At 33.7% G+C, this 24,544-nt stretch overlaps 1 protein-coding gene across 1 annotated transcript in view; it reads left to right on the forward strand.

Annotated features, from left to right (window-relative positions):
• The window catches only part of grin2bb (glutamate receptor, ionotropic, N-methyl D-aspartate 2B, genome duplicate b), a 125,574-nt gene that overhangs the window by 58,390 nt on the left and 42,640 nt on the right, over nt 1–24,544 (forward strand). The window contains 3 exon segments of the mRNA XM_051108973.1: nt 15,536–15,679; nt 21,489–21,759; nt 22,769–22,961. Coding sequence (XP_050964930.1) covers nt 15,536–15,679; nt 21,489–21,759; nt 22,769–22,961 — 608 coding nt within the window.

Raw genomic sequence — 24,544 nt, forward strand, 5'->3', positions numbered from 1 at the left:
TGTCTTTAGCAGTAGCATTCAAGAAATTGAATGAACAAATAAAAAAATAAAACACTATATACACTTCAAGGTATAAATTATACTTTGATTTTTATTAAAGCAACTGTATTAAAGTTCTTTAGCCGAGAGCAGTGATTTTTCTCTTTCTGTGTTTTCTTTTATTAACAATAAAAAGATTGTCATGTCTGTCATCACTCTCAAGTTGTTTTAAAGCTAAATGAGTTACATTCTTCAAAATATCTTTTGTGTTCAGCACAAGAAATAAAGGGTGAACTATCCCTTTAATGACAAGCGGCAACATGTTTAGTGCTATTAGTCTGCTGTCCCTTGTAGACCTGCACGCATCTAATATACAAGCACGCACCTGTTTTTCTCTCAACTGTTTACTTCTACTGTAAACATAACTATGTTTATATGTAAATCTTGTGTGTTTTGACAGTATTAGTACAGTCAGATGCAAAAGATAACTTTTAACAAAAGAGTTATGAAAGTCACTGTCTTAGATGTTTACTAAATGGTGACTTTTGCTAATTGTTAATACAGACAATATTCTACTCCTGTAGATTTATACTTGCTAATTAATATGTTTGTCAATCTCAAACACTAACTGTGGGACATATCCAATGTTTCATCATTTTCACAGTGATAATTAACCCCATCATCATTATCATCATTAATTTAATTAGCCACATCCTGATATTTGTCTTTATCATAGCTACCTGCACAAAAATCAGCATCGACTGATGTCACAAATACACTCTGATACACAATAACCTACACAATAGCATTCATTTTATAGTTTCTTGAGCAACATGTCTTCATGTATATAGTAGTGTTGCACTTGGATAAAATACATGGCATAATAATAGTCACATATGTGTACAGTATGTGGGTGCGGGAATTGTAGTACGTGTAGTAGCCGGTGTAAATGGCTGTGTTTGTTTCATTCGTGGAACGGGTTTCGAATGTTCCTCCCTTCCTCTCAGACACGGAGAGGAGGGAAATCGCTTAGTTGTCCCCTCAGAACAATTGGTTTTGTTCGGGGAGAGATAGAAATGATGAGGGGTTTGGAAGAAGGTAGAGATGTGAGGGAGGAACGCGTGTTATTGACTTTCCTGAAGAAATAGACATAAAGGAGGGAAGCAAAAGAGAAGATAAAGTCCAGGTTGGAAGACAGAGGGGGGAGGTAATAGACAACAGAGAGAGACGGGCTGACAGCGCTGGTGACAAGACGAATAAGACATGATGCAGCCAAGACTGATAATGGAAGAGAAAGTTTCAACAATTAATGAGCCTGGTAGCACATCTCATTTTCTCTGGAAGAAAAACAGCAAGAATGAGGGATCAGAGAAGTGAGGAGGGGGTGAAAGTCTTTGCTCTCATTTCCCTTAGAGGGGCCTTGAGGCAGGAAAAACTTGAAAAAGAACGAAAAGGGGAAAGAAAATGAGGTCATTGTGTTTCTGACATAGAAACTTAGGCCATTGCCTATGGCTAATACATGGGCGTTATCTTGCTAAGTTATTAACTAGACAACAGTTTGCATCCCTGAGTGTCGTTTATGTTATTATGCTGAAACAAAGACCTGAATATTTCTTCTAGGTATGCAACTATTCAGTTAATCTGTCAGGTATTTCTTAAAAGTATTAAACGTTTACCTTTTATCAGTTGCACAAACATAAATGTATACACATAAATTTATATCTTACATATATGTATTATATTTACATTATTTTTAAAATATATAATATTACATTTTTATACAATTTTCTTTAAATAAATACTAAAATATCAATATTTTAAATGCTAAAAATGAATTTAGGCAACAAAACATTATGACAGAATGAATAATATACAGTATGAAAAATGTATATTCATCCCGATTTGCTTTTTAAGGTTATATTTAAGAGGAATATTAAATTATTAGTCATTTTAAAGATTAACTTTAAGTGCATGTTAAATGAGCATGCATATATCCCCTGTTGACCAATGAACAGAAAAACAATGCAAGCCAGCAATATAGTCATGCATATCAAAATTTCCAACTATCAATCATTATAACTTGAGTATATCATTGCAATATTATTATTATTATTAGTAGTAGTAGTAGTAGTAGTAGTAGTAATAGAATTTAATATTTAGATTTTTTTTTACTTTTGTAGTTTCAGTCTTAATTTAAGTTGAAGTTTTAATAATTTTGTTGTTTTGTTATTTTTATTTGTTGTTTTAGGGATTTTTTTTTTTTTCAAAAGTCTAAAGTTTTTATCATTTTTAATTACATTTTTGTTATTTTAGGACATCAAGTTAAATGAAAATGGAAAATGTTCTAACTAAAATAGAAAAAACAGATTAACAAATATATTTTTATGGTTTAATAAAAAATGTTAATGTGACTTTTTAATCTAAGTTTTTTCTCAGAATTGTGAGATATAAACTTAAAGTTGCAAGTTTTAAAGTTCAATTTTGAGGGGAAAAAAAGACTGAGATGTTCTCAAAAGTTTATATCTCACAATTCTGACTTAAAGGAGAAGTCCACATCCAGAACAACAATTTACAGATAATGTACTCATCCCTTGTCATCCAGGATGTTCATGTCTTTTTTTCTTCAGTCGTAAAGAAATTGTTTTCAGCATTTTTCTCCATATAATGGACTGATATGGTGCCCCAAGTTTGAACTTCCAAAATGCAAATTAAATGCAGCTTCAAATGCTCCCAAATGCGGTTGTAAATGATCCCAGCCGAGGATGAAGGGTCTTATCTAGCGAAATGATCGGTTATTTTCATAAAAATAATACAGTTTATTTACTTTTTAATCTCAAATGCTCGTCTTGTCTTACTCTGCCTGAACTGTCTGTTTTTCAGGTTCATGACAGTTGTGACAGTTATGTATGTCGAAAAACTCCCATCTCATGTTCTCCCTTAACTTCAAAATCGTACTATATCACTATTTTGAAATGATTTTTGAAGTTGAAGGAGAAAATACAATTGTAGTTTTTCGACACACCCTTAACTGTCTTAAGCCAGAATACACAGAGTTCAGGCAGAGCAAGACAAGATGAGCATTTGAGATGAAAAAGTATTTAAACTGTATTTTTTTTAATGAAAATAACCAGTCGTTTCGCTAGGTAAGACCCTTCTTTCTCGGCTGGGATTGTTATAACCGCATTGGGATCGTTTGAAGCTGCATTTAAACTGCATTTAGGAAGTTCAAACTCAGGGCACCATATCAGTCCATTATATGCAGAAAAGTCCTGAAATATTTTCCTCAAAAAACACTATTTCTATACGATTGAAGAAAGAAAGACATGAACATCTTGAATGACAAGGGGATGAGTACATTAGTGGACTTCTCCTTTAATAACTCGCAATTATGTGTTATAAACTCAGAATTGTGAGATATAAACTTGCAATTCTGAGAAATAAAGAATTCTGACTTTATAATTCCCAGAATTGAGTGTTTATATCTTGCAATTCTGAGGAAAAAAAAAAATAATTGCGAGATGTAAACTAGCAATTGTGAGATAAAAAGTGGACCTTCATACACAGCTCTCGATAAATGATTTGGTATATATCATGCGTCGTCTACCGTTTTACACTATTTCATAGTTGCTCTTTTCATTTCTGCAAAGTGACTTCACTAAACAAGGTTCTCTGTGGATTCTCTGAAAATATTGATTTTACCAATAAGCTGTTTCAGCGCTAGTTCCTTACATATCAGTAGGTACGTGACCAGCTTTTTAAACCGCTATTTACTGTGTCGCTTTGACAGAGTGTAATCTCCATCAAAAGGCTTTACATTCAACAGCTTACGCAATGATTCATCTTGTATGCGGGCTAGAGAACTGCGCTCAGGAGAGAGAAGTAGCGGCGTCGTGCCACACGCATTAGTACATTATCAATATCCACTCTGGCTGTAATAGAAATGAATGCGAGGGGAGTTTTAGTGCTTTTACGGTACTGTTTACCTCCATGATGTTGATTAGCGCAGATGCACCTTGGGCTCACGGCACTATTGAGACAAGGTGTCTAGACGTCACTCACACCTATGGCTGAATTCGTTCTCGCTTTATCCTCGAAATTCAGGGCCTCGGGTAGAGAGAAGAGAGTGAAAGAAAAAGGGAGACGAGATACACAGGGAGAAAAATAGGAATTATCTCTGCTGGACGGAAATAGCCCCGTGTTTCAATCAAAGACAGGCTTTTTAAAAAATTAGATTTAAGAGCGCCGACGGGAGGGGGCTGTATAATGGGAATTAAGGTTGTTTCACGTTAATTATGCGTCATATGTGACATGTAATTAATTCAGTGTGTGTTTGATTAGAGACTGAAGGAAGGAGGCCCTTAAAAAAGATATGATGATCAAGCACAATGTGTTGATGGTCCAGAATAACATGAAAATAATTATTTCTGTGAAGATTAGAGGAGAAACAGAAAGGCATAAGAAAGCAAGAATAATTGGGTAATTCTGTGAAACCAGTGCCTTTTTGCTTTCAAAAAGAATATTTTAAGGTGAACTTGAATTGTTTTTTTTTAAGATTTAATACATTCTGTCATTCTGCGTAATGACAAAGATCTTTATTTACCAGTCAAAAGTTTTTGAACAGTAAGATTTTCAATGTTTTTTAAAGAATTTTCTTCTGCTCACCAAGCCTGCATTTATTTGGTCCAAAATACAGCAAAAGCAGTAACACTGTGAAATATTTTTCTATTTGAAATAACTGCTTTCTATATGAATATATTTTAAAATGTAGTTTATTCCTGTGATCAAAGCTACATTTTCAGCATCATTACTCCAGTCTTCAGAAATTATAGAAATAAATACTTTCATTTAGCATGGATGCTTTAAATTGATCGAAAGTGATTTATAATGTTACGAAAGATTTCTATTTCAGATAAACGTTGTTCTTCTGAACTTTCTATTCATCAAAGAAACCTGAAAAAATTCTACTAAGCTGTTTTCAACATAATAATAATAATAATGGTAATAATAATAATAATAATAAAGATTTTTTAAGTGTCAAATCAAAATATTAGAATGATTTCTGAAGAATCATGTGACTGGAGTAATGCTGCTAAAAATTCAGCTTTGAAATGACAAAAACAAATTACATTTTAAAATATATTCAAATAGAAATCAGTTATTTTAAATAGTAAAAACATTTCAGAATTTTGCTGTTTTTTCTGTCCTTTGGAACAAATAAATGCAGGTCTTTAAAAAACATTAAAAATCCTGTTCAAAAACTTTTGACTGCTAGTGTATATGTGTATGTGTGTGTGTGTGTATATACTATATTTAGATATATTTATGTATAATATAACATTTATAATACTAATATAATATTACATTTAGTAAGTTACAAATAAAACACTAAAATCAGTAGTTTTAAATGCTACAAGTGAATTGTGTGGAAACAGTTTTTACTCAAAAATTGCTAGTAAATTTAATAAAAAAAGAGAAACAGGAAGTAACAGTGAGAGTGATCTTTTCTTAGAAGGATCAGATCTTCTTTTAAAAAAATGTTTCTTTATATAAGAAAATGATTTAAAAAATTCATATTAAATATATGTATGTTTAGTATTTATACTTTGTCAGTGTAAATAAAAAGTGTATATATTAGCACATACTAAATGCTTGAATCCACTATTCATTGTTTACATTTTTACACAACTGTACATGAGGGACACAGATGGCACTTGTTTTGTAGAATGACCCAGGCAGAGAGATGCCTGGCTGTGGGTGAGAATAAGGGAATAAAATAGTGTGCTCATAGAAGTGTAAAAGCAGAAAAACACAAATACACTATAGCAAGAACAAAAAATAAAGCCAGCACAGCCCAAAGAATAAAACACAGTATGATGTTTATTTGTGCTGGAGCTATAGCAGCATGGGAACTTGTGTGCTAAATGAACAGCTGGACATGCAGTGGAGCCTATTGATTGCTTATAGTGCATATCGCCTGGGGAAATAAGGTGTTTTTAAATAAGAAATAAGATACAGAAAAAGTAAGAATGCTGTTACTTCAGCAACAGAGTGGACTGTATGTGTATTTCAGTGATTTGTGCTTTCACATATGTTTTTGCACAAATGTGTGTTCTCCTGATGCAGTGTTTATAGAAAAGCTGTTCTAACACTCATTCTTGTCAAAAACAGGCTTTTCTAGACACTCTGAGTTGTTTTTCAGGCCGATATTAAAGAAAGATGCTCAGTTGATTTTACAGATCCACCATAATTCACAAACTCCATTAAAACATCAGCCTAATTATGTGAAACACTCACAACAAAAGCAGAAGATTGAGCGGGGTGAATTGTGACGGCCCAGCGTCGCTCTAATCCTTTGATGGCTCGGGTTGTTATGAGCAAGACTCTCTTTTATTGTCGTTTCTCTCTCTTCCTCTGTCTCGTGCTTCCCTCCCTCTCTCTCTCCTTCTTTCTCCGCTTTCCGTTCTTTCTCTAAAACCCCTTGCGTGACTTATGAGTCATCACATCCCTTCCTACAGTACAACCCAAGCTGTGCTCTGTATTACTGTATTACAGTGCTTCGATCTATCTATCTATCTATCTATCTATCTATCTATCTATCTATCTATCTATCTATCTATCTATCTATCTATCTATCTATCTATCTATCTATCTATCTATCAATCTATCTATCTATCTATCTATCTATCTATCTATCTATCTATCTATCTATCTATCTATCTATCTGTCATCGTTCTATCTATTGTTCTATCGTTCTATCAGTCTATCAGTCTATCTATCTATCTATCTATCTATCTATCTATCTATCTATCTATCTATCTATCTATCTATCTATCTGTCATCGTTCTATCTATTGTTCTATCTATCATTCTATCTGTCGTTCTATCAGTCTATCAGTCTATGAATTGTTTTATCTATCATCTATCTATCTATCTATCTATCTATCTATCTATCTATCTATCTATCTATCTATCTATCTATCTATCTATCTATCTATCTATCTATCGTTCTATCGTTCTATAGTTCTATCATTCTATCGTTCTATCTATCATTGTATCAGTCTATGAATTGTTCTATCGTTCTATCATTCTACTGTTCTATCTATCTATCTATCTGTCTATCTATCTATCTATCTATCTATCTATCGTTCTATCTATCGTTCTATCTATCGTTCTATCGTTCTATCTATCGTTCTATAGTTCTATCGTACTATCATTCTATCTATCATTCTATCAGTCTATGGATTGTTCTATCATTCTACTGTTCTATCTGACTGTCTATCTATCTATCTATCTATCTATCTATCTATCTATCTATCTATCTATCGTCTCTATCATCGTTCTATCATTCTATCTATCATTCTATCTGTCATTCTATGTTCTATCAGTCTATGAATTGTTCTATCATTCTACTGTTCTATCTATCTGTCTATCTATCTATCAGTCTATCTATCATCTATCTATCTATCTATCTATCTATCTATCTATCTATCTATCTATCATCGTTCTATCTATCGTTCTATCTATCATTCTATCTGTTATTCTATCATCTATCTATCTATCAGTCTATGAATTGTTTTATCTATCATCCATCTATCTATCTATCTATCTATCTATCTATCTATCTATCTATCTGTCGTTCTGTCGTTCTATAGTTCTATCATTCTATCGTTCTATCTATCATTGTATCAGTCTATGAATTGTTCTATCTATCGTTCTATCATTCTACTGTTCTATCTATCTATCTATCTATCTATCTATCTATCTATCTATCGTTCTATCTATCGTTCTATCGTTCTATCGTTCTATCTATCGTTCTATAGTTCTATCGTACTATCATTCTATCTATCATTCTATCAGTCTATGGATTGTTCTGTCATTCTACTGTTCTATCTGACTGTCTATCTATCTATCTATCTATCTATCTATCTATCTATCTATCTATCTATCATCGTTCTATCATTCTATCTATCATTCTATCTGTCGTTCTATCAGTCTGTCAGTCTATGAATTGTTCTATCTATTATTCTATCATCTATCTATCTATCTATCTATCTATCTATCGTTCTATCAGTCTATCAGTCTATCATTCTATCTATCTATCATCGTTCTATCTATCATTCTATCTGTCGTTCTATCAGTCTATCAGTCTATGAATTGTTTTATCTATCTATCTATCTATCTATCTATCTATCTATCTATCATTCTATCGTTCTATCGTACTATCATTCTATCTATCATTCTATCAGTCTATGGATTGTTCTATCATTCTACTGTTCTATCTGACTGTCTATCTATCTATCTATCTATCTATCTATCATTCTATCGTTCTATCATTCTGTCGTTCTATCTATCATTGTATCAATCTATGAATTGTTCTATCTATCGTACTATCATTCTACTGTTCTCTCTCTCTCTCTATCTATCTATGTATCTATCTATCTATCTATCTATCTATCTATCTATCTATCTATCGTCTATCGTCTATCTATTTATCTGTCTCTGTCTGTCTATTGTTCTGTTAGTCTGGCTAAGGTTCTATCATTCTATTGTTCTATCTTTCTATCTGTTTACTGTAAGTAACTTTAAGTGTACATCTATTATATATAAAGGTTCACTTTTAGTGTACAATAATTTTATTTTGTCAAGAGGTTTGTACATAATTCAGATGTCTCTTTTCAATTATTCTGTGCAATTGTTTTTGCTTACTACAACATTTTTTCTCTCTTTGATCTTAAGTGTACCTGTACGCTTTAATTTCGATAAATGTTTTATCTCCTGCGATCAAGGTTGTGCTCTTTTTCTCTGTAGTTTATAAGTCGGACAGCTCTGTGATTGCTGCCAGGCTTAACAAGCCAGCAGCAGTAGAGACTGTTAATGCTGCGAGTGACCTTCTGTAGAGCGCGTCTCCGTCTCCCTCTCTGCGGCTCAGCACGAGCTCTGTTTGGCTGTGCTAATGCCACTGGTGTTCTGAAGGCTTGAATCTAAACTATCTTGTCAACACAGTTGTAGAGGAGAGGAGCTGTCTTCAGCATCGGAGGTAATGGTACATCAGCTTTCGCCAGAAGATACAGTGAAGTCAAATTAAGAATTCTGGACTCTTGACTCTCATTTTATCTCGCTCGCTTTCTTTCTCTCCTCCTTTTCATTTCTCTCTTTCTACTTTCTCTCTTCGTGTCTGTTCTTTTTCTCATCTAATTTTTATTATTCAAACCTATCTCTGAGTCTGTGTTAAGAAATAGATTTTGGAGCACTACTTGCTGGAAGGGCCTCTTTCTATTGTTGTAGAAAATCACAGAAGGTGCTCTCTGGTTGAGTTTCAATCAGTATTGAGTATAGAAAAATGATTGTTCGAGATACTACTTCTGATACAAACCTTAAAAAGCCTTTATTTTAATTTAATGCATTTCTGGAAAAGAACTTTCCTTGGAATGTTCCAGGCTATGAACAGACTGCGGGTGTATGCTAACAATGTGCCATATCAGAATAATCATATTCAGCAGTTGTAAAGTAACTGAATGTTGACATTACTGTTACAAAACAAATGATGAGCTGGTTCTTTTTAGTGAATCAAAAACAGTCTAACTAGCATAGTCTGATTCCCAAGCGAATTATTTGATTGAGTTTTCACCGCATTTTGTCTAGTATTAACAGTCTTATATCAGCCAGAGAGGCAGTTGGAGGAAGGCAGGGAAGAGTAGAAAGCCAGAGATGATTAAACAGGACATCGGATGCAAAATTAACTTTTACATAGTGTTTGCATATAAATGTGTCTTAGCAGTGTGGACACAACCATTCTACAATGATAAAAATCCATTCACTCCTTTTTTTAATCCCCCAAAAAACCTTAACAGTCTCAATTATCAAGTCGTTTTGACTTTCTGAGCAGTATGACATCATATTGCTCAAGCCCCGCCCACGACCGCTGACGGACAGTCCCTTATTAACATATTTCCACACTCAGCCAGTTGTACACTGTCCGCCATTTTCTCCGTGCTCAAGCAGCTGTAGCGACAAAAATGTCTCGTGAGCAATGCAGGTGTTTTGTAGTTGGCAATTTGTACATATTTTACAGGGTGGCTAATTTGTACAAATTTGTGTGGGTGGCCACCCTTAAACCTGCCCCACCCTTAAACCTGTAAGGTCGTACAAATTTGGACGAATTAGCCACTTCATAAAATGCATATGAATTGGTCATGAGGTAGCATTGATTTGGATGTAAAAGTAAACATGAGACTCTTCATTTTCTCCCAACATCAGAGCCGCTGAGGACACAGTGGATTAGTTTTGCTTTTGATGGTAATGCACCAGTGGAGAGGGGCGGGGTGAGCAGTAGCTCATTATCTTTTAAAGAGCCATGCACCAAAACGGGTTGCTGTGAACAGAGCTGTTTTTGACAAGGTAAAAGGGTGTTGTTTTACACAACCATTGAGGAATTTTAACCAAAGTATTTTGCAGACATTTCATAAAGACCAAGTTGTGGAAAACACTTTAAATGAACTCAGGGCTCTGCGGTGTGACCAGTTCATTTGCATTTGCAACTGAAAACTACAGCGTGCAACTATGAAAAAATATTTAGGACTACCATGTGCGACTGACCCGATCAGCATATTTGTGTTTGCGATGAGGGGAGTTTCCACGTGTTTTTGCTATGTTGAGTAATGTTTCTCAGACATATCTCACGAATCCTTTCGTAAACAAAGTGTAGACAGGGTATAAATAAGAGATTCATTGTGCAGTGTAGAGAGCTTTGTTGATTATAATAGAACCTTGTGAGATCGTGATGGACTAAGATGATTGACAGCTTTTAATGATTATTCAGAGAGTTTGTAAATGTGATATTGATATAATACAACAGTTTAATAAACAAGAAACTAATATTAGGTGAATTACTTTTTCTGACTAAAACAGTGTTGCCTGTAAATAGTTTAAAACAAGTCACAACTGAGCTGCTGCACATCGCCATTCAAACACAGCGTCGTTTCATTTAGGAATAAATGTGTTTTTAAAGGAATCTAGTGAGTCAGTGAATCAATTACCCATTCATAAAGACAGTCACTTGCTTTGTTCCTGAATGAATCAGCCGTTCTAATGAATCAAATGAATGAATGATTTAGTAATAAAATCAGTGACTTGCCACCACCTACTGGCCGTTTTAGTATCATTTTTAAAGTAGCTTTCAGTTATTTAAATCATTTCATTTCTATTTTAAAATTTTTATATTTAAAACATTAATTTCAACATGAATTTATGAATTTGATTGCACTCATGCCACGTCTGAGCCTCATTAAGCATCTAAAAATATACTTATAGCCACTTTTGAGTTCTTCTGTGCCACCTCTGTAGCACAAATTAATTTTGTTAATACTGATTTCATTTAATTAGTAACTTATTCTTCTTATTGTGCTTGTTCTTATACTTTGGCTTTAATTAGACATTTTAAAAAGCTTAAAAACAAGTTTTCTAATTTGCCATAAAAGATAACATACTTTTAATAAAGTTAGAAAAATGCCATTACAAAGGGAAAAAACAAAATTCTCCTGTAAATCACTTTAAGGAGTCAAATATCACCTTGTAATGGGAAGGCTAATTTTTGACCAGATATTTTGATTATTGATTTGAAAGTGCTCCTGAAATTTTTGGTTGCGTCTGTTTTAATGCTCAGTCAAACTTCATCTGACCAGCACAAATCCAGTGGTTATGAATGGTTATAACTGGTTATGATTAAATGCTAATTATTATAAATAACTGAACATAAAAGAAAAAAATAAAACACAACACAAATGTATGGTTGCTCTTTTGAAGCAGCACGCACACATCTTTCTGGCTGCTAAGTGCCTCTTATTTCCAAACAATCTAATACTTGATCCATCATGGCAGATCATCTGATGAATCACTTGAATTTAGATGCATGCTCTCCTAAACAGATCTGATTCTTCTTTCCTCAATCTCCCCTTCCTCTCTTAATGACATGCTGTTCTGGTGCGGTATGGTCGATGGCAGGAGCTCAGCTGTTATCCCCTCCCAGCAGTCAAGAGTTAGTGGGAAACTTATTTTATGCCTCTGCCTCTCATTCGAATATTAAAGATACTTTGCTTATAAACTGCCTCTGCAGGACACAAGTCTCCATTATTGAAGAAGAAGGGAGGAAGGTAGCGAGAGGATAGTAATGGAAGGTCTGGACTGGCTCCCTGCTGCTCGTGCGGGGCTGTATTGAGTACAGTGGATGACTAGGTTGGCCTCTTCATTGTGTTAAACAGGCGACAGAGGAACGGCAGTCTGCTAATTCACTTGCATGGAGAGTGCATGTGTCTGTGATCGCTCATTTTGAGATGAATAGACTCAGAACGGATGAAGAGGAGGAGCAGAGCGAGGGAGATTGATGACAGGGAGGGGGTGAGGAGCAGAAGTGTAGAACGACGGATTAGAGAGGAATGATCCGGAAAACAAATCTGACACATGGTATCCTATATATTATGTGTGTGTGTGTTAAATGTAAAGTTGAAATGGGAGGCTGTGTGTGTCATTTCACATGTGCATCACAGTGAAGGTGTATCTGAAGTTTACGGAGTGTAAACTGCTGTTGTTGGTCGTTTTTGTAAGGAGAATGACAACTTAGAATCTGTTGACTCTGAAAATTCTGAAAAGAAATTGTTGGTAAAATAAGCATGATAGATAGAACCTTGATAGATTTCTCTCCTGTTTGGGATGAAGTAGAATTATAAACTGTATTATTATTATTTTATTATATTATTATATTCTATTTGTACAGTTTATTCTGACATCACAGGAGTTGCTCAAGGTGATGAAACTATAAGGTGCTTCCCAGAATACAAATGCAATGCGGATATAAAACTGGTATACTGGTAATTTTTTTTAAAGAGGAAAATAATTACATGATTGATAATTTTAATTAATTGCAAATTAATTGCATATCAGAACTGGCTGAGAAGTTGCCCACAAAATATTGAAAGCCATTATTGTGTTAAAAAAAAAAAAAAAGTAGATTTAGAATAGTATTAATTTTGTCAGCAGTTTTTACATTTAGTCTTAGTCTTTTAAATTAGTCTTAGTCTGGTGTCAAATGCACTTTTTAGTTTCATGTATATTCAACCTTGGCCTGTTTTTGTCGACTAAACATTGCATTTTAGTCTAGTTTTAGTCAATGAAATCTTAGTTACATTTTCATCCTGTTGTATAATGGTTAAACTGCTAAAAATTATTTTTGCTCAAAATTCTAATCGTAATGACTGTTGTCATTTGAGAATTGTTTTGCATTTCAGGTTACATTCATTGCACTTTCACCAACAAGCGCAAATCAATAGAATGTCGACTCATATACATGGTTTATTATACTTCATCTATTGTATTTAAGGCTATTTATCATATAAAAACTATTCATTAATATGAAAGACTTATTTATTCTCTATCTAAATTTTAAACCTGCGCATGGTTGCCAGATTGCATAAATTAAGCAAAACATCAAGCAGTAAATATATTCTTTTAATAGAGAAGTTCTGATTTGGGGATTTGAACTCTTGATATCTGGCAACCACACATACGAAAGCTTGCGTAGTAGTTGCACGTACAGCAATCTGCAGTAATATTTTGTCTTCTTTTTTTTGACGAAAACAAAGAGAGATTTCGGTAACGTTTTTATTTTTTTAAATACATTTTGGTCTTGTCTGTTATTGTCAATGATATTGCATGTTGATAAAGTCGCAGTTATCGTTTAGTTTACATTAACGAAATTAACGCTATATAAAATGTATTACACAAACTTACAACAGGCTACAACAACTATGTTTTTTTTTTTTTTTCAGAAACTGGATCTGAATGTTTAGATATATCTACAAACTATTCATAGCAGCTCAGAGGTGGCATGAATGCATTTACACTGCAATTACATAATTACATTGCATAAATAATGACATGGGTTTTAAATGTGTGTTAAAGCATTTTTATTAGTATGAAAATATGTTTTTTAATGAAATTATACTCTAAATAACAAACCAAACCTGGCTTTTTCCATAACACAGTAACTAAATCATTGTGTTAAATCAACAGCCCTAACGTGTGTGTGTGTGTGTGTAGCTAGCTAGATATTTGTATATTATATAATATTTTAAAAGAAATGTTTTCTCTTTTAATGTACTTATTTTTTGTACTTATTATAACATGTAATGTATTCCTGAGATGGCAAAGCTGAATTTTCAAGAAACATTTCTTCTTCTTACCAATGTTAAAAACCGTTGTGATACAAATTTTTACAGTTTTCTCTGATGAATAGAAAGTTAAATAGAACAGCTTTTTAATTCAAACAGAAATCTTTTGTTACATTATGAACATCTTTACTGTCATTTTTGATCAGTGTAATTCTTGCTTGCTGAGCAAAAGTGCTAATTTCTTTCCAAAAAGAAAAAGAAATCTTCCTGACCCCATGATTGGAGTCCCACCTCTCCTGATGGGATCAACTCCAAAAGGAAAGAGAAAGAATTAAGCCAGGAAATTAATATTAGGGGCACGTAAATGAACAGAAGTCAGAAAATTAAAGAGGCACACACACACAGGCAAATCAGGCATGCATTAAACATTTAGTGAAAATCTACAAAACAAAAATAAATACATACGTAAAACATCATACTACAGCCGTTAGATTAACCCTAAAGCCCCCCACAGCCCCATCAGCGTTGTTACCTCATTAAAGCCGAATCAAGGTAACGGATCAGTCCATCTCGGACCCCAGGGGAGTGGCTTTGATGTTGAGTAGAGCATGGAGACCTGAAAGAGAGAGAGACAGAGAGACTGTGAGATTTCGGCATGCGGCATGACTAACATGGCAAACGCCCACGACCGACTTCACACATGAGTGCACACACAGAACAATCATTTACAGGCATGTACAGACCTATACATCATTGTGCATGCATTCATGTGCACTGTCATACATGTGTGCGTGGCTTTAAAACATTTTGGCTTATTTGCTACTGACGGCTCACACACACACAAATCTGTGTATGCTTATTAGATGTGAAAAGTTAATTGACGTGCTTATTATAAACATTTGAAATCTGCAAATCATTCATTACCAATGCACCGTAGACTTTTGTTTTGACATTTGAACTGTCTGGGATGTAACATTTGTTTCAGGAGTGGAGTGGTCATTTAGATGTTAAGGGAGCAAAATGTGTCTGTTCGAATGCTTTGATGCAGTGGACGTTTGATCTTGTGAACTGCGGTTCATATTTCTCTACCTTCTTTCTACTGATCCTTGTTCCCTTTATCCAAAATGTAACAATTTACTGTGGTGAAGAGAAAAAAAAAGATACTTAACTTTGAGTTTGTCAGTTTGTCTTTGTAATGGGCTGGAGTCAAGAAGTATACAAGAAAAGTTGAGCTTGGTTTAAAAAAAATGATTGAGCAAGCAAATTCTCATCTCTTTCTTTGACATACTGTATATAATGTACTGTTGAAACCCGGTATGGACTATACTTATAACCTAATGTGATTTGCCGTGATTCTTCTGTTCTCATGAATGCATTTTTCTTCCTTTTTTGCAGGATGACCATTCCATGTTCTTCCAGTTTGGTCCCTCTATAGAGCAGCAAGCCTCTGTCATGCTTAACATAATGGAGGAATATGACTGGTACATATTCTCCATCGTCACCACCTACTACCCTGGATACCAGGACTTTGTCAATCGGGTAAGAAGCTGTCGCTATTCACTTTTTCCTAATTCAATTCCATTTTAATTTCAGGTTAACTGTTATTTAAAGTAGCTCTAGTAGTAATACACTGTATGTCAGGTAAACGTTAAGGTCTTCATCCAAGCCTGTCTATGCGCATGATTCAGGTAACCTATTTCAGGTAACCTAGGATAGTTCACCCAAAAATGAAAATTACCCCATGATTTACTCACCCTCAATCCATCCTAGGTGTATATTACTTTCTTCTTTCAGATGAGTACAGTTGGAATTATATAAAAAATGTCCTGGCGCTTCCAAGCTTTATAATGGCAGTGAATGGGTGTTTAGATTTTGAAGTCCAATAAAGTACATAAAAAAGTACTCCACACAGCTCAGTCCTACATCATCCGCTTGAAAGCCACTTTCTTGTGAACGCACTTATAATAGTTAGCGGAAGCTAGAGATTATGGTTTATAAAGTTTTAAATATGGATATTTATCTTACACAAAGCATTGATTCACTTCAGAAGGCCTTTATTAAACCTGCAGCTGTGTGGAGCACTTTTTATGATGGATGGATGCACTTCAAAATCTCAACAGCCATTCACTGCCATTATAAAGCTTGGAAGAGCCAGGACATTTTTTAATATAACTTAGATTGTATTTTTCTTTGGGTGAACTATCACTTTAAGCTTAGAAGACTGAAGGACCTCATCAAACATAGTTTATATTTAGCTAAATATATATTTACATAAAAACTACCATTCAAAGTTTGGAGTTGTTGTTTTTTTGTTGCAAAAAGTCTCTTATGCTCACCAAGACTTGCACAGTGATTTTTTAAAATGTAAATTACTGTGATTTTACATATATATATATATATTTTTTTAAGTATTATTATTATTATTATTGAAAACAGCTGTGTTGCTTAATATTTTTATGAAAACCATGAAAAATATGTTAGATTTATGTATAAAATGTTTATATTTATATATATAATATTAATTATATACAAGTATAAATATATATATATACATACAAATATTTTTTAAATATATACATATGTGTATTTATGTGTACATAATAAATATACACAGTACAGGCACGTATAGGATGCGAACATAACGTTTTATTTTGCAGCCCTAGTATCCTTGCTGAATAAAAGTATTAATTTCTTGAAAAAAAAACCAACTAAATCTTACCAGCCCTGAACTTTTGAACAGTATTGTATGTATGTGTATTGTTGTTGTTATTACATGTATTAATTATTTTAAAGTTATATTTAACACTGACAGTTTTAACAATTGTTCCCTGAATTTTATTTCTGAAGAAATTTGGAGTGGTGCAGAGAAGCATTGGTGTGTGATGTTCTGCATGTTTTTAGCATGTTGCTGTATGGTTACTAGAGTGGTCACCAGGGCTTCCTAGATGATTTCTACTGTATTTTGAGTGGTTGAGAGAAACACATCTCTGTTTAAATGGCTCACGTTCATAATCCCACCAAACAATCCATTCAGAGCCTGCTATTGTTTATCAAATCACTGAAATGCATCATCAGGGTGTATAAACACTCACCTATCCAGAGCTGCACCAATTTGACCAAATTGAGATGGGGATCTCGCGAAACCCCAGACTGCTGTTTGCTTCACTGCCCCTAATTCTGGAAACTCTAGCTGGTTCGGTTCACACCCTAATACCGACGTTCTAACTCCCGCTGGGGCGCCAGCCGCTGCAGTTCGAGTCTCTTTCATCATCAGGAGTTTGCCAATGCTCCTTTCGCAACTAATGCTCTCTTCCTCTCTTCTATCTTCTGTATTCTGGGGCTCCTGTCAAAACTAATACACCCGTCCTCTCCCCTATTTCAGTATACGTCGCTCCTATAGAAACTAATGCTACCTTTCTCAATTTTGTCTTATTGTTTTTAATTTCAGGACATAGTTACTCAGAAATAAAAATTGTGTCATTTACTGACCCTCATGTCATTCTCAGCCCGTGTGACAACAAAAAAAAGGCTGTGCGTGAGATAGAAAAGTCAAACGGGTTTGGAATGACGTTTGTGAGTAAACGTGACGTGTGTGATGACTAGTGGAATTTTCCCTGTAACCATCTTTCTGTTCATTCATCACACGTTTCTCATGTGCCTTTAGCCTTGTATACAAGCCCTATAATAGTAGTGTTGACCCTTTTAATTCATGCCAGTGAAACAGACTAAGGTTATTATTGTTAACTAAAATTAGAACTGTTAAAAACATTTTGTTAATTGAAACAGAGCTGAAATAAAACATAAATTTTAAATGAAAAGAAGCAAGAAAAAGAAATGTTGCTTTGGTAACTAAATGAAGCACTAAAATGACTAATTGAAAAAAACAAAACTAATCTAAAATTGCAGTTAAAATATAAATAAATAACTTAAACCAATTTAAAAACTAATAAAAACGACAAAGGCATTACTAAAATGACTAAAAATTAAAATAAATTGAAAATGTAACAATACATTTTTAAATAAAAACTGTAATAGTATATAAATAACACCACTTTAGGAATTTTTCTTATAGTACTGTACATTGCCTCCACTGGGAAGCAACGACTTCGACTTGTTGTCACAGACCTCCTAAATTTATGTCTGGCCCAGAGTGCTGTGGATAAAGTTCTTAAATACACCTTGCAATGGTCAGGACTGTGTTCTTTGACTTCTGCTGTACTTTCAGTAATTCTCCAAATCAGGAGCAACCTCAGGGCGATGCAAGCAGAGCCCAGCAGAGGTCCAGAGGATGCTCTGCTTATTGAGGAGGCTTATGCAGCAGGTTCTTGATGTTCTTGCAGGTGTATAGCAGGCAGGTGTTTGATGTTCTACCAGTGAGACTAGTGCCAGGGCTTTGTGTTGTTGTCTGCTGGGGGAGGAACACTGGTTCAGGCGATTCTAAAAGCTTGAACAAATTGTGTCCAGTGCTGTTACTCTTCTCTCCAGCCACACTGACATCTGTTTTCTTGTGCCTCCTATTTGTGGCCCTTCATCTTCTGCAGCATCCGGGGTTGCTGCAGTACCGGTGCTATTTTATTCTCGTATGTAAATCACAGTGGAATGTATCAGGAAAATATCAGATATCAGCCAACTGATTTTTTGGTAACACTTTACAATAAGGTGTCATTTGTTAACATTAGTTATTGTATTAACGAACATGAACAAACAATGAACAATACATTTTTACAGTATTTATTAATCTTTGTTAATGTTAGTTAATAAAAATACAGTTGTTCATTGTTAGTTCATGTTAGTTCACAGTGCATTAACTAATGTTAACAAACACAACTTGTGATTTTAAAGAAATAGTTCACTTCCAGTACAAAAATGGACAGATAATGTACTCACCCCCCTTGTCATCCAAGATGTTCATGTCTTTCTTTCTTTAGTTGTAAAAAAAATATGTTTTTTGAGGAAAACATTTCAGGAATGTTCTCCATATAATGGACTTTGAACTTCCAAAATGCAGTTTAAATGTTCACTTTGTAAACACTCGGCCAGTACGTCTGCAGTGATTTAGGATGATTTTGAAGTCGGAGGAGAAAATGAGAAGGGATTTTTTTGTATTGTATGTACTGTATTGAACCGGAGTGCACAGAGTACGCATGCGCATCACAGAGCTAGACAAGATGATCATTTGTGGTTAAATAACTAATCGTTTTGCTAGATAAGACCCTTCTTCCTCGACTGGGATCATTTAGAGCCCTTTGAAGCTGCATTTAAACTGCATTTTGGAAATTCGAACTTGGGGGCACCATTAAAGTCCACTATATGGAGAACATTCCTGAAATGTTTCCCTCAAAAAACATAATTTCCTTACAACTGAAGAAAGAAAGACATTGGATGAAAAGGGGGTGAGTAAATTATCTGATTTTTTTTTTCTGGAAGTGAACTAATCCTTTAATAATGCATTAGTAAATGTTGAAATTAACATTTAACTAAAATTAATAAATGCTGTAGTAGTATTGTTTACTCTTAGTTCATGTTAACTAAAGTAGTTAACTAGTGTTAACTACTTTACTCACTCACTAGTTAACTAATACTTTACTCACTAGTTAACTAATGTTAACTAGTGAATCCTTATTGTGAAGTATTACTGTTTTTTTTTTTTTTTTTTTTTTTTAAATTAATTATTGTCTCACTAATCTTTATACAAACTATTAAAAATAATTTTCTGTAACTAAAATGAAATAAAATCTTACAAATTAGATGAAAAAATGAAAGGGATAGTAATAAAAAAAGTCATTTACTCACCCTCAGGTTGTCCAAAACCTGTATGATTTTATTTCTTCTGTTGAACACAGATGTGGGTAATCACATAATTGCTGGTCCCCATTGACTTCCATTGTATGGGAAAAAGAAAATATGATGGACGTCAATGGTTTGATTACCAACAAACCAAATATCTTCTTTTGTGTTAAACAGAAGAAATAAATTCATACAGGTTTAGAGCAACATGACGGTAAGTAAATGATCACAAAAATGTCATTTTTAGGTGAACTGTCACTTTAAGAAATGTAAGAAACTTTAAAAAAATAAATAAAAAAGAAGTGTAAAAAAACCCAATACTAATACAAATGACAAAAACATTGAACAAAAAATTACTGAAACTCAAACTAAAATAAAAACTAATAATATCGAAATACAACCCAGTTCAAAATTAATTAATAAATACATTTTTCTAATTGAGAATGAATCGCTGTATGATTGGATATGACTGGTTAAGTTCGGCTGTGATAGGTTCATGCGATAAACCCTGCATCTTGTGTTCATGCACATTCCACATTCGGTCTGAATGAACAATATAATGGCATCAATGGGAAGACAAGTTTACAAAAGTAAACAATTCACACACTTAGATATAGCAACTTCAAAACAAGACAAAGTAAGTCAAAAATAAGATTTAAAATGGCATGAAAACATAATCTGTGCGAGTTTTTAATGAGTAATCAGCTTGGTGAAATTTAAAGTAAATCTCTGTGTCTGTGACCAATAAAAATCGAATAGAATTATAAAAAATAGAATTATTTTAGTGTAAGTAATGTTTATTTAACCAAAAAAGTGACTGGGACATGAATTTACACTTGCTTAAAAAAACACTCCATCGCACACCACTAAAATGTAGTGATTATTCAGTATTGTGGAATTAAATTGCAATAGTATCAGTGTACCAGGGTGTACCACACTGATCACAGTCATTTTTCGTAGGTTTACCCCTGTGGTACCGAATGCTCACACTACACCTGACTGGATGTGTGTAATGATACTGTCAGTGCAATTTGCAAGTCTGTCAAATTGGCTGGAAATATTGGGCAATACAGAAATATGCATCATCAGAATTGTGGATACAATAATTTCATCTTCCTCTAGTTCTGACTGCAGTAGATTATAATGGAAAGCATCTCAGTGGACTTGTGTTTGAACAATTTGTTATGAGGAAATGCAGTTTAATTTCACTCTGTCTCCTCAGACAGAACAGAGCAGAGCAGTGCATTTGAAATGTGGGTTAGGTTTGCTTCTTTACAAATCATAGAGATCAAAAAAACGTTTGCTGGGCTAGTATCTGGAAGAGGTGCATGATGGGAATTTCACTTTTTATGATTAATGTTTTCATTTATTCCTTTAAATGAAAATTTAGCTTTCCCTATCTGTTTCTGTTTGTCTTTTCGGCAGTTTTCTTTTTAAGCTCTCTCTTCTCTTTATATCTGAAGAACAAAAGCGAACAGTTTTGGGAGAGCTGGAGGCAGCACGAGGGTGTTACAGGACATGCCGTTTCTCATCTTTCTTTGTCTGTTCTGCCTTCATCCAGATCCGGAGTACCATCGAGAACAGTTTTGTTGGCTGGGAGCTGGAAGAGGTGCTGCTGTTGGACATGTCAGTAGACGATGGCGACTCAAAGATCCAGAACCAGATGAAGAAGCTCCAAAGTCCTGTTATACTATTGTACTGCACTAAAGAAGAAGCCATGACCATTTTTGAGGTGGCACATTCTGTCGGCCTCACTGGTTATGGTTACACCTGGATCGTACCATCTCTGGTGACAGGGGATGCAGATAATGTACCCAGCGTCTTTCCAACAGGTGAGAAAAGGATTGGATTAAAAAGAGATTGAATTATAGTAAAAAAATCGTATTCGTAAATAATTCTTAGTTGTAAATAAATATTATTGAAACATTTTTTATGGGAAAAAACTAATTATGCTTGGAAATTTCACACTGAATTCAGCGTTACATGCCATTTCTTTGTTATTGTTTTTGAAATTTAATATCAATTTCTAAGTAAAACTTGTCTTTACGTTATTTTTGTCAGTGTATCAAAATATTTCAGATGATCTAATCTTTGTAAAATCTCAAAATAATATACATTTTTTATACTGTACATTATTATGTTGTGATACCTAAAATCACTTGTAAATGCTACAAACGATTGATTTTAGTGAAATTTTAGTTTTTAGACTACTAATTTTCATATAAACCCTTTTTTTGTGATTATCGGCCATCAGTAATGAACAACATATCACTATTGGCCAGTATTATTACTGTTAACTAAAACCACAACTGTAACTATTAAAAATTTTTTTTTTTTATAATTAATATTATTTTTTTTTTTATAATTAAAAAACATATATATATATATAGATATATATATATATATATATACGCTTTGGCAACTAACTGAAATAAGAAAGTGAAATATATAACTGAAAAAAATTGTAGGAAAAAAAGAAATAAATATATATATATATATATATATAATTTTAATAATTTTAATACCAAAAAAAAGATAACATGAGAAATATTTCCTTGGCAGCTAGATGAAATAAATAAATAGAAATTTTAATAAAATGAGAAATATTACTAACTAACTAACTTGTGATAAAATTACTAAAACTACCACAACTGTTAAAAATAGTTTTTGGTAGTTAAAATTCAGAAAAGAAATAAATAAATAAAAATACAACCGAAATAAAAAAATAAATGAAAGCTATATAAACATATAAAAAAAACCCTACACAAATATATCAGATGATAGTCTGAAACATTTTAGATGATTGTTTTAAATACTGAATCTGCACTTTCTTTATCTCAGGTTTGATCTCTGTTTCCTACGATGAGTGGGACTACGGACTGGAGGCTCGAGTGCGTGATGCTGTAGCCATAATCGCCATGGCAACCTCCACAATGATGCTGGATCGGGGTCCTCACACGCTGCTTAAGTCTGGATGCCACGGTGCACCTGACAAGAAAGGCAGCAAGTCAGGAAACCCCAACGAGGTGCTGAGGTGAGTCAGGCTTAGCAGGGTGCCAGGGTTCAAACACTGACATCTGGGGTCTGCAATCATACACGTACACAGGCAGTCTTGCTGGCATACACACACTTACAACACCTGCTCAGGAGGGTTTCTGAACTAATGGAGTGTTTTGAAAAGGGTAAAGAGCCCTAGACAGGTGCACAAACATACTGTACACACATACATACACATTATGGTTGGCCTTAGATGCTGTAGGAGACAGATCTATAAAATACTAGTTGTGTTAAAGGAGAAGTCCACTTCCAAAACAAAGATTCACATATAATGTACTCACCCCCTTGTCATCCTAGATGTTCTTTCTTCAGTTGTAAAGAAATTGTTTTTTGTGGGAAACGTTTCAGGATTTTTCTCCATATAATGGACTGATATGGTGCCCCGATTCTGAACTTTCAAAATGCAGCTTAAATGCGGCTTCAAACGATCCCAAATGCGGGTGTAAACGATCCCAGCCAAGAAAGAAGGGTCTTATCTAGCAAAACAATTGTTTATTTTCATTAAAAAAAAATACAATTTAAATACTTTTTAGTCTCAAACGTTCATCTTGCATTTCTCTCCCTGAACTCTGTGTATTCTGCCTCAAGACAGTTAGGGTATGTCAAAAAACTCTGATCGTATTTTCTCCCTCAACTTAAAAAATCATTTAAAAGTCATCCTACATCACTGCAAAAGTACCGACCCAGTCTTTGCAAAGTGAACATGCAAAGAAGATCAAACACACTTAAGAAAACAGGTAAAACAGTGATATAGGACGATTTTGAAGTTGAGGGAGAACATGAGATGGGAGTTTTTTGACATACACTACCTACCATTAACCAGAAAAAAACAGTTCAGGCAGAGTAAGACAAGACGAGCGTTTGGCATTAAAAAGTATATAAATGTTATTATTTTTATTAAAATAACCAATCTTTATGCTAGATAAGACCCTTCTTTCTCGGCTCAAATCGTTTACAATCACATTTGTGTTTAAAAAAAATGTTATTCTTTTGCACTCTATTCATCAAAGAATCCTGAAAAACATCATGATTTCCACAAAAATATTAAGCATTTTCATTTCACATTCATTTCATTTTAATTCATAATAATAAGAAATGTTTCTTAAGGAGCAAATCAGCATTTTAGATTAATTTCTGGATCATATGTCACTTAAGACAGATAATTCAGCTTTTCCACCACAGGAACAAATCAGATTTTAAAATATATTAAAATAGAAAGTTACTTTAAATTGTTAGAATTTTATATATATATATATATAAATACAGTATTCCTGTCTTCCTGTTTTTTTTTTTTTTTGATTTTATAAAATTGAGCTTTGATGAGCATGAGAAACTTCTTTCGTAAATCTTATCGACTGTAAACTTTTAAATGGTGGTGTATTTTTAAAAAATACATAAGCTTGTTTTATGTTTTTACCTATTTAAAAGATAAGTTACCCAAAAATGAAAATTCATGTCATTCCAAACCCGTAAGACCTTTGTTTATCTTCGACACACAAATTAAGATATTTTTAATAAAATTGAGAGCTTTCTGACAATAGACAGCTTCTGCATAGACAG

This window comes from Labeo rohita, chromosome 1 (genome assembly GCF_022985175.1).
Source record: "Labeo rohita strain BAU-BD-2019 chromosome 1, IGBB_LRoh.1.0, whole genome shotgun sequence".
NCBI classification, from domain to species: domain Eukaryota; kingdom Metazoa; phylum Chordata; class Actinopteri; order Cypriniformes; family Cyprinidae; genus Labeo; species Labeo rohita.